Source organism: Coloeus monedula (assembly GCF_965178545.1).
Source record: "Coloeus monedula genome assembly, chromosome: 7".
NCBI classification, from domain to species: domain Eukaryota; kingdom Metazoa; phylum Chordata; class Aves; order Passeriformes; family Corvidae; genus Coloeus; species Coloeus monedula.
The window spans coordinates 33,254,188-33,269,828 of record NC_138787.1 but is presented as its reverse complement, the minus strand read 5'-3'; the positions used below and the strand labels follow the sequence as shown (position 1 = coordinate 33,269,828).

General features: G+C 43.1%; 1 protein-coding gene across 1 annotated transcript in view; it reads right to left on the bottom strand.

Annotated features, from left to right (window-relative positions):
- GPR39 (G protein-coupled receptor 39) overlaps positions 1–13,904 on the bottom strand; it is a gene marked incomplete at both ends in the record, with an annotated part of 74,526 nt that extends 60,622 nt beyond the window's left edge. The window contains one exon of the mRNA XM_082285601.1: positions 13,037–13,904. Coding sequence (XP_082141727.1) covers positions 13,037–13,904 — 868 coding nt within the window. The remainder of the gene's footprint in view (positions 1–13,036) is intronic.
- Positions 13,905–15,641: the final 1,737 nt, after the last annotated feature.

The window sequence follows — 15,641 nt, the reverse complement described above, 5'->3', positions numbered from 1 at the left end:
CAGTGGGGGCAGCGTGCCCTGAGATGCAGCACGTGGATTGGTGAGAAGGGCTACTCCTAATTAGTCAATACTGCCATGTAAATATGTTTATATACATATTTAATGTCTGTGGGTGTAAACCTAGATCATTTCAGCATTCCCTGGTGTCAAAAAGCCACATTTTGTGGTCACAGGAACCCTGATGGAAGCAGACATGGCTTTTCTCTCAGCTGGCTTCTTCCTTTGAGCACCTGACTCCAGGTACTGGGTGTTGCATGGCAAGGTCAAATACACAATGTGCACACACTAAGGGAGGGCTTAGTGATCAGTGCCAACCAGAGAGTAAAATATTCCCTCAATACAACAGGAAAACCCAGGTCATCTTGGCTTCTCTTGAGCTATTCAGTGCAGTTGTCCTACTGCTTTCTCCTGCAGGGCTGGCTAGTGGGCAGGAGAGGCAAGGAGCACACAACAAATTTACTTTCAGAGTGAGAAAAAGTCCCTTCCCAATGACTGCTTTGTGTTCTAAGGCAAAGAGAATGAGAAAACTAAGCATCCCAGACATCCAAGAAAACTACATATTTCCCTCTTGTCTTTGTGGTTCTTAATTTGGGGGGTGGAGGGAGTTTTGTTTTGGTCAGTTGGTTTGGTTTCATTTGGTTTGGTTTTGGGGTTTTTTTTTGTTATTTTTAAGGCAGCTCTTCATTAGAATGTAGCAGAGCATCCTGCTTTTGATGAAGCACAATGGCTAAGGGGTCAGGCTATCAGTTTCAACTAATATAAGACAATTCAAGTGAAAAGGGATATATCTGAAAGACAGAAAATAAAATGCAGAGCATTATTACCAAGAAGGTGAACTAGAAAATAGCATACAAAGATATGCAGGAAATTCAGTAGCAAGGAGAAAGGGAGATTCACCTAAGCACTGCTGTGGACAGGAGTCCCAGCCAGGGCTCAGACTACGAATGTAAAGGACTATTCCCTAAGACTACTTGGACCAACATCAAATAGCATTAATTTTTCACTGATGTCTATTAAATTGAATTATTGCAATGGAGCTGTCTCAAGCCCCAAGAGGCCCCTGGCACAAGTGCCAGCTCCAAGAGCATTCCTGTGTGATTTCCATTCCCAACCAGAAATATCAGTGTTTCATGGAAGGCTTGCAGGAGCCCACTGCAGTTCCTTGACACTGTCCATGCAGTGTGGGCAAGCTGCCTTCCTCTTGACATCTTAACAAATTCGGGAGCAATTCTTCACCTTGATTGTTAAAGACTAAAACCAAAACAACCCTAATCAATTACAGCATTCAAGGCCCAGGAGGAAATTTAAAAACGAGTTCTCAAGGTCAGGGATTCAGTGGAAATAGATCCTTGCTGACAAGAGGCAGAGCTTCCCTGAGCTGATGGCTACATCTGCAGGATAACTGCACCACGTGTGTTTTCAGTGTGTTGGAGCAGCAAACAGGAACACAGGCAGCTGATTGGCAGCACACAGAAGGGTTAACCTTAACATTCCATGACAGAACTTAACCCAAACAAGGTCTATGATATCGAGTCTGAAGGGAAAAGAAATCAATTCTGGTTCCTGTGGGCAGGATTTCACCACTTGATTAGAGAAAGAAATGAATCTTTAAAGCATACTTACAGGAAAGGTATTTTCCATTTGCATGAAAGATGGGGATGGCTGCCTCCCAAGTTAATGAAATCAAGTCTTCTGTGCCTGTTTGAGGATTTCATCTACTTGAATTATGCAAATATCAAATATAGCTTCATTGTATGAAACTTCAAAATGAGAATGCTATCCATACATATCCAGGGGGGCCAAAATAATATCCCCACTTCCCAAATTTAACATTGTTTCATTGAAGGCCAGCAAGAGGTTTTGAGTTGGTCCTACAACATTGTGTTCCAGCTGTGACAGTCAATTTAGAGGACATTCCTGCCTGTCAGCAAATAAGCATTAAGTCATTTTAAATTTCACCTCCATTTGATAAGGTTAAAGCAATTCTCTCTTGGAGATAGAGGCTCAGAGGCAGTGTTTTGAACGGTACTCATCAGGCACAGGGAGGCTGACAGCCCTGTGGGCTTGGAGGAGGGCACCAGGGCGGGCTGGCAGAGTGGATCTGGGCAGCAAGAGGAGGAGCAGCACAGAGATATCTTACCCTTGAGTCAGAGACCAAAGCACAAAGGAAATGGGGCCCCCACCTACAGGCAGGGATCTGGATGTGCGCCAAGGGGGACCTGTGTGGTCCCAGGCCAGCTTTCTCAAAGTTTCCTTTTGGCAAAAGGTATTTGAAAATGAAAGGTATCTGAAACTGTTCAGCTTGCTTAGGCTTGCTGCACCTTCCTTGCAAGTTCAACAGTGGCCCGAAGGAGGATACTGAGTCACACAGGCCACACCAAGGAGCAATAAACATGACCTTTTCCTTCCAGCCTTTCCTTCCAACCCAGAGGAATCCTTGTCTTTATGGCCAGAGATATGTCTCCACTCCCAGCACAGGCAACCACACCACAGACTTGCAGAAATGGTCACATTCTGTACCCCAGAAACTGAACGAGGTCAGTCCAGCTCTCTGCTTGGAAAACTGTCCCTGAACATGTCCTTCTCATGATTAGAAATTTTCTCATTTCTGTCTGTACTCATTCATGGCCCCTATAGACCTATTAGTTCTTGTGCCAATGCTCTCATTTAGATCAGTGCAGAGAACATGGCAATATTTTGTAATATCCGAGTGTTTGCACTGTAGGACAATGTTTCCTAAATTGTCAATATGTTCTTAGTAATAGAAAAGAATGCATTTAAATGTTGGCTTGGACCAGAAGACAAATAGAGAGGGGACATTTGAATTCCAAAGCTATCAAAAAGCTCTTCAGAATTCAGTAGACGTGTATCTGAGCAGGAGGTAGGAAAAGGGAAGGGAATCAAGCCAATGGAAAGCTTCAGTCTCCAGACATTAACTTGTAATGATGAATTCCCAAGGCTGCCTCCAAGTACACCAGGTGGGGAAAATTTTCTAAGAAAGGGCACAAAGAGAAGCACTGAAGGCAAGAAGAGGGATACAGTCACAAACCTCCACAGGCACAGACACTGCTCCAGCTGAGGGTGATGGCCCTTTGTGCCCACCAGGCCAGCAGGCAGCAGTTTCAGAAGAACTCTCATTTTGCTCTTCTATTGCTGTTCTTTGACTGGTTTTTTTTTAATAGCAAATCTATACTCAACCTGGATTTAAAGCTCTTTAAATTTGGACTTAATCAGGGGTACTACAACTTTCAGACTCAAGTCTCTAGGCTGAAGAGGAAGATGTGTGCAGGCTGGAGGGAATTTTCTTGCTCTGCAACTGTAGGCAGTTGCAAACTGCTTGACATAACCTGACTTAAACAGGCTGGGCTCCTTGGGCAGAGTCTGAACATGCACTGCAAGAGTGCCAGGCTTCACTCACTGCACAGGGAGATCAGACTGACTGTGCCCAGAGTCACTCTGCATACAATTGTTTCTGAATTCGTTTTGCAAGGTTTTCAAACCAGGGTACAAACCAGACCTTCTTCTTTCCTTTGCACCCACTGCCCCACTGCATTTGCTGATAAAGCCAGCTGTATTCTTCAGTTTGCCACATTAAACAATACAACCTCATTTTAGCTTCTGTTAAAGATCTCTCTCCCCATTCTCCAGTCACCTTGGTAGGGTTTTTTTTCCTCCAACCTCAACATGGGTGGTTACACATTGCATTTTTTTAAAAGTCCCAGTTTAAAAACAAATATATTCTAAACCATTAAACTTCAGTAGCTAGGTTGCCCTTTTAGAATCATCATCCAAGATTTCAAAAGTATGTGCATGTCTGAAAACGCCAATACGTGCTTTTACACATTTTGGCAGAAGTTGATGTCATCATTACTAGCACTAGAGCTTAGGTATTTTGGCTTTCAAGACAAAACAATCCCTTAAATACCATCTTTTGAACACCTGTGACACAACCCATTTCACCCATTTTAGACAAGCATTTCTTTCAAGCAATCATAAAGGTCTGTTGAGTAAACCTGTGACAGAAAGTCAGAAGGCTTTTAGCAATTTCACTGTCTGAAGGATAAGGGCAAGCACCAGCGTGCTTGCTTTTGACTTCTGTTTGACCTTCACCACACAACTCTGGTTCTTATCTAATGGTTAAAACTCTGACATGTTTAAAGTTGTGCTCACGAGAAAGACTGTTTGAACACCTGTGTACTCTGTTGCTGACATACTGCAATCTCTAGCTACCCTAAAAGTTTTATTCTGATTTTTGGTTCGGTCTTAGCAGTTTCAAGAACTCTCTTTTATAGATATCCTTAAGCATTACTAAGAGATTCAGCTGGAGAGGACCTTTATTCTCAGTGCCTTTATGGGACAAATTTTGCTTTATTTTCAAACTCAGGGAGCTCAAACGTTGTCTTTATTGGAGAGAGAGACAATGTGAAGCACGTTAGAATTAGAAAGGAATTAGAAAATCAGCAAGTACTAGAGCCTATCAAATGAGACACATTTTGGCACACACAAGAGAGGTAAGTACCACACCCAGAAATTAATACCTTTTTTTTCTTGAAAAAATTATGTGGGAGAATAGGAGTGTAGGGAAAAATAACCAAAATTTGATGGGGAGCATTTCAAGCAATTTTTTTTTTCTCTTGTCTACTCAAAATTTTGTTTTACCATCTTAAAAAGTTCATGTTCCTGTACTTAGCTGAAGGCAGACAGATTACTTGCCTGTTTTGGTGTATACAGAAAGTTTCATCTTAAAAGCAGACATACTGGGACAGACCTAGGACTCATCTGCCCATTAATTTCTCTCTGTGATGATCCCACTTAGACATCTGCAGGAAAAGGAACAAGAACAGAGGGATTTTCCTGTTCTATTTGCACCGAGGTCTTGGCACCCAGCAATATCAGGACTTTCTAGAGTGGAGATTACATATTGTTCTTGACAGCACTATCCTTCAAGGTTATGTTTAACCTCTTTAGGAGCTCATTTTTACATCTGGCCTCCACAACAGCGAGTTTCACAAGGTGAATTTTGTGCCTTATGGTAAAAAGACTAGAATAATTGCAGTTACAGCAATCTAATAGAAGGCCTATGTATGTACTGATCTCCAGGGATTTGGTTATGAAGGAGCAATCAAGACAGTCTTCTAATATTTCTTCAAATCAAAATCACCTTCAGCAGCACCATATCAGACATACCACAAAAACAAAGTCTGGGCATGAGGCAGCTGCTTGTTTATCTGTGTGAGACAGTCATTATGCTGAACAAAAAGCAAACTGGCAATAATATATGGAGGAGCAAATCAAGGTGGATTTGCAGAAATGCTGCATGAACAGGGACAAAATATTTACACTACCCTTGAAAAGGGGCTGAGCTCTTATGCAAGGTTCAACTAGAGATTGGAGCAGAACATCTTCCTGAACATCTGTGTAGATGCTACCAAATCAAACATGGGAAAAGAAAGCCATCTACACTGAGGACAAGGATGGATGGCTAAGAAATGTTATCTTCTCTAATGCATGCCTGTTTTTTTTGTACTGATGATTAAAGTTTAGTTTCCTGGTAATTGTTACACACATGCACCTGTTTGCAAGTGGTTGTCAAGTGCTTTCTGAGCCTCACAGAAATCTCCCTGCATGTTTCTGTAACAAGCATACACCTGCTGACAAATCCCCAACTCTAACTTCATATCAGCACTATCAACTTAAATTCCTTATTCTAAAGATTCCTAAGAACAAAAATGCTAGGTGCTTTTAAGAGGGAATTAATGCAACAATGAGAAGCTTACAGACAGCTTAAGAGGAAACACAGAAAAGTTAGCTCATCACGGTACCAGACCTCTTTCTCAGTTTCACCTTTCCTTGTAAGTCACAATTCGTAAGATAAAAAGGTTCTTGGCAAACTCATTTAATCCATAATATTCTGACCCTGATATTACTCATCCATGCATAGCAGGGATCAGAAGGATAACTGCTTTCTCACCTAAGCAGCATAAGCATGCTTATGGTACCCTCAAAAAGGGCTAAAAATCTGCTACAGCACATTGATAAACAGTTGAAAACTGTTTACCTTCAGTGGTTTAGGAACCCAGCTGCAACAATGAGAGGGAAGAAAATAATATTTAAGCTGTTAGTCATTTCTCAGTTTCTTACATAAATGTTGTAAACCAAGAAGTTATGTAGGGTGGTCATAGAATGGTTTGGGTTGGAAGGGACCATAAAGTTTATCTTACTCCAAGCCCCTGCTAGACCTTCCACTAGACCAGGCTGCTCCAAGACCACGCCAACCTGACCTTGGACACTTGTCCAAATCCCTTTGGGTGGCATCCTGTCCTTCAGGTGTGTCAACCTCACCATTCAGCTTGGTGTCACCTGCAAATGTGCTGAGGGAGCACTCGACCCCTCTGTGCCATTAATAAGGATAATAAATAACAAAATTTAAAGCTTCACTAACAAATGCACAGATATTAAAGTTCTTCCCCATTAAAATTCACAGGCTTGCAATCATTGTTCAAAGATAATGGACCCAACATCAGATAGGAAAACAAAAGATTTAATTATAGGAAATGTGGTATAATTTGAATATGAAAAAATAGAGGATTAGATAATGCATTTAGCTTTCACAGGTGAAGATTCCAATAAATCATCTGCAAACTTCCCACAAATGACTCCTACCTACTGAAACTGAGGAGCTGCAAGAGCAATCTACATTTGAGATGGCACTTTGCTCAGAAGAGATAGCAAGAAAACAGAGAGAGAAACTGGAAAATTAATGCTTAGATAATAGCCTCTTGACCAAAGAATAAGGTCTGTGTTTGTCTGAGGGTTGTCTCCCTCAATCTGCTTCACACCTGTAGCAAAATCTGTGCTTCTCCACTTTGAGAGAAATAAATCTCTCTGCTTTCTTATCCACTCGGAAGAAAAAGACAGTTTCCAAGGCTTCTGCTTGTAAGGGAAAGTGTGCTGTGGAGGGTTTGCCATGATACAGAGTGTATTTTTTGGAAGCTGAGGTGACACAGCCAGTCCTCAGCGCCCAAAGGTGGCACTCCCCTGCCTGTTCCTTGACTCATGCTGCCACAGTGATGGATGTCACCTGCACTTCCCTAATTCCTTCTCTTAGCATACACCTAGGAGTGCCAGAAGAACCAAGGGCCACAAGGTTTATTAGCTACAGCTTATAAGAGAGAGAGAGAGAGATTAATAATATAAAGTTTAAGGCCAACACAGGTAATGGTCTTTAATGAGGTTTAAAGACTTTGGGCAGCTGCAAGAACAGGGCAGAAGTACTTCAAGAATCTTGGCTGTGCACTTATTCTCTGGGCAGCTCAGACATTGAAACATAAAGAACCAAGACCTCTAGGTCTTTGACCTTCAGACCAGGTGAGATACCATCTTCCTTGCAGGCATCAGGGGAAAGACAGAAGCGTGGCCACAGCTTTGAAAAAGCACCAGTAAAGCACTCATTGTCCTCATGGGCTTCTCATGCAAAACCAGCACTCAGATGTCCCCAGAGACCATACCTGCCAAGATATCATATATGGACAATTACATGGGTTACACTAATGGTGAGTCTGGTCCTCTGACTACAGTATTTGCAGGGTGAGGTTGTTTTCAAAGCTGCAGACTTTTCATGCAGAAGCAATTTTTAAGTACTCTAATGAAAAGTGTAATCACACATTGATTTTTTCATTAAATCTACAAAAGTCTTAAATACCTTGGGGGTGCTGGCCTCAATTAGTCCCTATTCTTCGATTCTATTTCTCTTGGTGCTGTTTTCCATCCCTCAGTGTAGGAGGAAAGGAAGACTGTCTACTTATTCCGAAAGCACAATCTTCTATTACATGAGTCCAGTTAAAAGCAGGAGTAGATAAATTGCTTTCTGTACAATAGGGAGGAAAATTATGCTGGGCTCTCCCTATGTTCCTTTTTAAATTGCTGTGTGGGAAACCTGAACATACAGAGGTCTGGATTTTGGAAATTTGCCTTGAGTCTGTTTTGCTGTGGGGACTTTTTTTAAACTGACAGAAATTCCCCCGCTCTTGAGATTATTTGTACGCAATTGCCCTGAGAAGCCATCATCCCTCAATGCAGCCTCATTGTCACCTGTTGAAAAGCTGCGCTTCAGTTTTGTGCTACCAGCACTGATTGGTTTTGCTGTCGACACCAGGTTAATGCTTTTGTAGAGAAGAGGAAGGCAAATTTTACCAAACACCAGCAGGAAAATAATTTTCTTTTATCTCCCTTCCAAGATGCACGACCGAAAAGAAAAACTTACTGGTTACAGAGGGTGGATGCCCCACAGTGCTGAGTGGCCAGGCCCTGGTCTGATGGTCTATGTGTTTTGTGCTCCCTGCTCAGCCCCTGCCACCCATTGCTGTGCTCTGAGTCTCCTCCTTGTCTTGAGTAATTCAAAGCCCTGCTCAGGAAAACATATGGATGGAAACGCCATCCGAAGCACAGAGATTAAAATCACATCCAGCCCGCAGCGTACTCATCTTCAGACACGTCTCCAACAAAGTGCCTGAAGAAAGGCAGCTCGATGGAATGATTAAAGAAATGAACCAAGAGGAGTCAATGAAGCTGAGTTTAAAGAACATGGGCTGGAGCTGTGTTCTGGGATCGCATAAATTAGATTGTTCTTTCCATTTTTTTTTCTATCCCTAACCTCTACCTTTTTCAGTAAGGAAAAAACCCAGCCAAATTCCAGCCTATGAAGAAGCATCTAATTTTCCTGTAACAGAAGTCCCACCATTGTCAAGTTACAATGTGCCTGAGTCATATCCAGATGACAGCCATGTATTTTTCACAACTACTTGAAGTACTCTGAAGTAATTTGCCTCCTGAAATTTGCCAGCTGCCTTACAAAATACACTTCCCTAGTGATCTTTGGAAAGGCTATTCCTACACACGATACCTTTATTCTGAGCAGAGCATTAAACTGCCAGCAGTAGTATATGGAAAGAAAATGGTGCTCCATCTTAAGTTCTTAGACATCCTTTTAAATTCTGAGTCAAGGTTTTGTCAAGATTTAGCTTATGGCTTGGTACAGCTGTTCATGGTGTTTACAGAGGCTTTGGTGTTTTTATAGACTAGCCTGGCATTGTTTCAACAACAGCCACCAAAAGAGTGGCATGCCCTTGGTCAGGTCTGACTTCCCCCTGCCTAGATTTTCCAGTCCTTCCCTTTTGCCCATTTTCTTTGTTTTCTTTCTTTTTTTTTTTATTTAGAGACAGGAGCTCTCTTTCATTCCATGGCACTCACCAGAGCCTCAGTAAAGCCTCTGGCTACTCTTGCCCTGTAAAGCAGACCATACCTGAAGTTACCTGTACCATACCACATCACAGGAAACCACCACTGCCACCACCTTCAGGTTGACACTGAGTGTATTTGACACACTTAAGTGTTAGACCATGTAAAAAAAATTTAAAAACCACCACCCACCACTTCACTGCCTTTCTCAGATGGAGGCACTGCCATAGGTCATAACAAATTCCTTTGCCTGCTTATTAAAGGAGCTGCAGGATATCTGCTGTCCTGGCAAAATTCATCCTACGTCAGATGGTCCCAAAGAAGAAAAGTTGCAGTTCTGTAGAGGTGGGAAAGAGAGAGCAGTGGGAATTTCCTGCCTCACATGTCCCAGGGGAGCTGATGGTGCTGGGCTGGTACCAACAGGGCTGCCAGCCAGGCAGGTCCAGCATCAACTCTGGCTCCTGCTGACTGCTGCAGCTACGGCAGTGCTTTAATGCACCTCCACCAACACTTCCACAGCAGCCAGACTACTTTGATATTTCTCTTTTCTGGATGGAAGATCTCGGGAAGGACAGATCTTTCATCATGGACAGGAGACAGAAAAATGCTGCCCAGATGTCAAGTGGCAAAGCACCCACCGTGCCCAGCAGCCTCCAACTCAGTGGAAATGCAGGAACAGAGGAGTGTTGCTCCAAAGGGCAAACTGGAAGTGTATAATACAAAGAAAGAGGATGTAGTAGTACTAATGGACTCTCATTTCAATGTCTTTACTGTGGTAGGCTTGAGGCTGCTTTATGCAAAACGATCAAGGCTTTTAGCAGAAGCTGAAACTGCAGCTGCCAAGGGAAACATCACAAGCTTTAGAGGCGACACCATTTTCAGCTGGGATCGTCACAACTCACTTTGTTGTAGAGGGCAAGTTCAGGTGAGTCAGATCCAGTGTGCTGACAAACCACACAGCTGGTTTTGTACAAATGTGGTTCTGTACAATGACCAAGATAAGAAGGGTGCAGCCATGCTCACAAAGTGATCGAGCACTGCTGGTGGTGCTTTCCCTCCAGCAGCTTGTGTGGGGGCTTGTCCCATACTGCTCCCCTTTCCCAATGCTGGCACTTCAGAAAAACTTTTAACTTATTTTCAGCCATGGAAGTGCATTTTTTTGGTAATATTTATAATGTATAGTTACTGCACTTGTTGGGGCTCTCTTTTACAGAATCCTACCTTTACATTCTCTGTGTTTGCTACAACCCACTTATAATATTTATAATAATAATAAGACATATAATTCTCCAAACTCACCCTTTCTTGAGAGCTCTCTGCTAGAGTGCAGGGGCCTCAGCTCAAGTGTTGGAGCAGCAAGATGTCCCCAGTGGCACCTTGTGACCATTTAGGTGGTCACTGCCTTCATGGCCATCGGAGAAAGATAAGATCAAGTAGCCACAAGGACTAAATTGATCCCTGTCAGGGTGTGCCAAGCATATTAAGATGTTTTAAATACTGTTAAAAGCTTGGATTTCATTTAGGAGCCATCAGCAAAGTGTTTTCATTAGTATGGCAGCTACTCAGTTTCTGCAGTGGTGTGACCCCATCCAGAGCCCATGCTGCAAGCATCAATACCACCTATGGCCAGTAATCTTTCACTTTCAACATTTACAATTAATTTCCATGACTGGTCTCGAGTGCCACACAATAACATGACACTAAAAAAGCATTAGTTCCTCCCCGTGTCATCCTCTACTTAGCTTTCTCTCATCGTCAGGAGATTTATGATTTTAATCTCCATTTTATAGAACTTATCACTTTTAACAACCAGAAGAAAATGCTAAATTGTTTTTATTGCTGTTCAACATACAAAGACATGATGCTGTATACTGTCATTTACATTTCACATTAAAAGTGAAATATGCTGCGAATGCGCAAGTATTGGTTTTAATTTGACCCATCTGTTAAATGAAAAACAAAGAGGACTTCTAAATCACAACATTTAAATTCAGCGATTTGTAAACAGTTTATATGTTCATTTCTTCTGGGTTAAAACTGCCCTAAAGCATCACTCTTATGAAATCTCCAAATTAAATTGCTTTGCATTGTTCTCAGAAATGCAAGCTGGAGTTTCTTCCTCCTCAGTTTATTAATTTATTCCCCAAGCCAAGTAAATTAGCAAGACTTGTATTAAGAGTCTTGCCACTGAAATAATTTTGGGGAATTCACACAAGTATCTCCTGCCTCCAGAAACTGAGAGTACAGAGGAAGTGTCAGATACACTGGGTGGCAAATTCCCTTATCATAAAGGGCAAACCAGTTGCTTTCATTTATTCAGCACTTTTGCAAGCAGCACTGCATCTGCCTATTCCATGCTAGAGCACCAGGAAGAATAATCAAGAAGGGGAAGAAAAGTCAGGGCAATTTACCTTCCCCTCTCAACCTAGCCAGGATTTGTATCTTAGACTGGGCTTTAATGCAGCTATGGTAATGTACAAGGGGAGGGAGACCCACAGACACCTAAGGATCCCCCAAGCAGCACTTCAAGAGCAGGTAGCTTTTTCTGCTTTGTGCAACAGGTGTATTTAGCTACCCTGCTGTGCCTCTACCCCAGAAATCTGTACTGTCACTGGAGTGAGGAACAGAGAGCCCTTTCAATAAACCACATACGGGGCCTCTCAACACCTTGTGAGAGGAGATGATTTCTTCATTTCATGGCAGCTTCGTGGCGTGCCACAGACCATGGCAAAAGCAGGACTAGGTGAAGAAGCAGAGAATCCTCAGGGGAAAAAAAATTAAAAGGAGGAAAAAAGTGATACAAAATCTAATCTACTTAAATTTGTAGAAGTGGAGAGACCCATGAATTTCAAGTCCCTCTCTGCTGTATCAGTCAGAGCACCAAAAAGCAACACAGAAATACTGGGTCTACAGTGCATTCTTACTCTAGATAGTTAATTTACTATATCCAGCACCATAATAAGCAACCCAACAAAACAGGAACCAACAGTAATGCAGCCAGGGCATGATTAAGGGTGCCTATAAAACTATCAACAAACGTGGAGACTACACGGATCACTGCCCAGAAAGATTCCAAGTTGGTGAGATGACAGCCTGATTAATTTTTTGTCTGACAAATGTGGTGAGAGAGATCAGAATCAAACATAATTTCAGAGTTACAAGCCTTCAAATAAAACCAGAGAAAAAAAAAAATCAAAGAGGGCAACCGCAATTTGTGAGACCAAATCGACTCTCCAGTCCAGCTTCCTTAATGCTCAGATGCAACACAGCCACCACTGCTGAGGCAAAGCAAGAACTCTCCAAGGAGCATTCTGAATTAACAGGGAAATGCCTTCAGAGAGACACAAGCTTGAGATCTTGCAAGACAGTCTTCCCTCCCATCAGCAGCCTTACTAAAAACACCCATATTTGTAATTTAGTGGCAAAACATCCAAGTAGACCTACTTTATATCCAGGCAACTGTTGCCTGTTGCTACCCCAAAGGTCAAGCTGCAACAGCCTGTCACCCATATTGCTGCATGTAGGCATGTAATAAAATCAAAGAGAAATAGCAGACAGTAAATGGATTTTTCCTTCTTCCCTCCCACCTGTTCTAATGACAAAAAGAACCAAAAATATACAGAAAGATCAGGCTTCTTAAAATGCATCATCGCAACCAAAAGTGTTATCCCTCATTTTGTACCACTTTCAAATCATGTTTCCCCTTTGGGAGAGCTTGGTGAGATAAAAACGGAGGTTTCTGGGCTTTCTTGCCGTGTGGAAAGGGGGTAGGGGAGGCAGACTAGGATGTGGCTCTTACCCAGGAATAAAGTGATCTGTCTCCTGGAGCTCTTGCCCTCTGAACTTTCACTTTTTCTTAGGTACTTCTCCTGGTGTCTTAGTCCACCCTTCACTGCCACAGTCCCTTCCTTGTGGATCATCAGGGCTTTCATCATGCTGTGGCACATGAAGGTGACAGATCCCAGCACGATGATGTACACAGCAAAGGCGCTGAAGATGCTGGCTTGAAACAGAGACCACTTGGAGGAGAGGTTGGTGCAGATGGTCATGTTGTGCTTCAGCTCAGGAATGTAGTGCCTGGGAGTAGGTCTGACACAGGAACTCACTCTCTGGTAGCCCTCGATGATCTCCAGGGGATATTCTGTGCCCATGGTAAAGAGCAGGGGCAGAGCCACTAAGACAGATGTGCCCCAGACAAAGGCGATGAGCAGCTTCACCGTGCGGGGTCCAGACACAGCCTTGAACTTGAAGGGGTGGCAGATGGCCACATACCTCTCAAAGCTGAGTGTGGCCACATGCAGCACAGTGGCATAGCTGCAGGCTTCGAAGAGGAAGTAATAGAGCTTGCAGGCAATGTTGCCATTGGGGACAGAAAAGGGGCTCCAGATGGCACTGTAGAATTCCATGGGCATGCCCAGCAGGATGACCAGCAGGTCGGAGCAGGCCAGGCTGACCATGTGGTCAGTGACCTCCTTCTGCAGGTAGCCTTTCCTCTGCAGGATCCTGGTGGCCTTGATGGTGATGCTGTTGCCCAGGAGGCCCGCAACAAAGATACAGACATAGATAAAAGCCAAGGTGATCTTGACCCCCAGAGCCACCTCAAACTCTGGGACGTGGCTGTGGTCGATGAGATGAGAACAGTCTGAAGAGGGTGTCTCTCCTGCCATGAGCAGTCCCAGGGTGGAGGAGGTGCTCTCCTGCCCTCTCCAACTTTCAAGTTCACAGCAAACAGGTCCTTCCTCACTTTGCCCCTCTCCCCGAGCCGCACATGTCCGAGCAGTCAGGTATAACCAGGCTGTCTCAACCAGCCACACCTGTGGGGTTTGTTGGTTTGTGAGCAACAGCCTCTGAGTCAGTCAAACAGGAAAGGGTTTCAGTTCTTACCTTTCTTTATGGCAAACACCTCTTGCTCTTTTTGGATTTTCCTCCTCCTTTCTCCACAGGGTGAAGCCTCTGTTCTCCAGCCCTTCACAGTGTGAACTGCTCTGCTTTCCACGCTTGCCTCTTCCCCTGCAAGCTAAGCAGCTTTTGGTCCTGGCCCCAGCAGAAGGAAGTCAGTCTGTGTGGTTATACTATTCTGTTAACCATTAACCAAAATCTTGGCTATCCTTAGTCACTGTCAGCACAGCAGGTTTCAGGAGGAGGGGAAAAAAAATAAAAGCAAGCCCCTCATATCTGAAATTCACTTCCACTCACAGGACGAGGTGTTTCTCCTAAAGCTGTGGTTTGGTTATCAGGCTGAATGTATGAACAGTGCTGAAGAGAAAGTATGTCCTCATGAGTTTAACATTCACTGGGCTTCAGACTTCACTACTGTATGTGCTACTGCCCACATGCTTCACTACTTCACATTTCCTCTAATGAAGACCTCAGCATCTGCAGTGCTGGTTATGGAGCTTGTGCAGCCACAGACTGATTTACATCAACAGGAGGTTCTGGTTTTCAGCTGCTGCTGCTAAACTGGCAGCTCCTTAAATAACTGTTTAGAGTCTAAAGAGGCTTCTTGGAAGTTATAAAATAAGATGAGCTCTAAATTTAGACATGTGGATTGTTTCCCTTCAAAATTCCATCTTCTGAGATAACAGAATAACACAGTCAGTAATGCCAGTCATGACCATGCTTTCAAATAATCTGGACTAGCAGGGATGCAAATGTTCTTCCCCCTCCTGCATCTCACCCCGGGGGGAAAGAATTTAATGCGGTGTTTAGTTTTAGTTACAAACCATAGCAGTGAAGGCTCCCAAGGTAACCCCTGGAAACATTTAATTAGAGGGTGAGTATATGGATTAGGAGACCTTTAAATTACAGTGCAAAACAGCAGTACAGCTTTTGCAGCTGTAACAGAGAGAGGCCCAGCACAGTGATCTGCTCCAATACCAAATCTAAGAACAGTGGGTTTACAAAGTGATTTTTATTAACTAGACAAGCTCATGTGACACTTGCAGCTCATGATAAAAGAGAAACATTAGGAAGTTATTAAGCAGTCTCCTCACATTCAGTGGTTATCACTGTACCTCAGCAGCCCAAGTACATAATGAACAAAAGATGCCCAAAACAGGATAATCAGCACCTGTTTCTGTGCATTACTTATCCACTTCTGTTTCAGAAAAATCACCTCAAACCTTGCAGAACTTCAAGCTGTGTAGTCCCAGTCATCTTTCCTTACGTTTGATAATTCACATTTGTTCTGCTCAGACAAGCTTTCTATTATTACCCCATTTCTTTCACTTAATTTTACTTTATAAAAGTGTGAACAAAGATTACATATGCATGACTGAATTGTGGAAATGAAGCTAATTAAAATTTGCTGCTTACCATCAAAAGGGAAAAGGGAGAGAGAGAGAGAGCAAAAGAGAAGGCCCAATAGGATTAGATCTCCCCCTTTTTTCCCACACCAATTATAA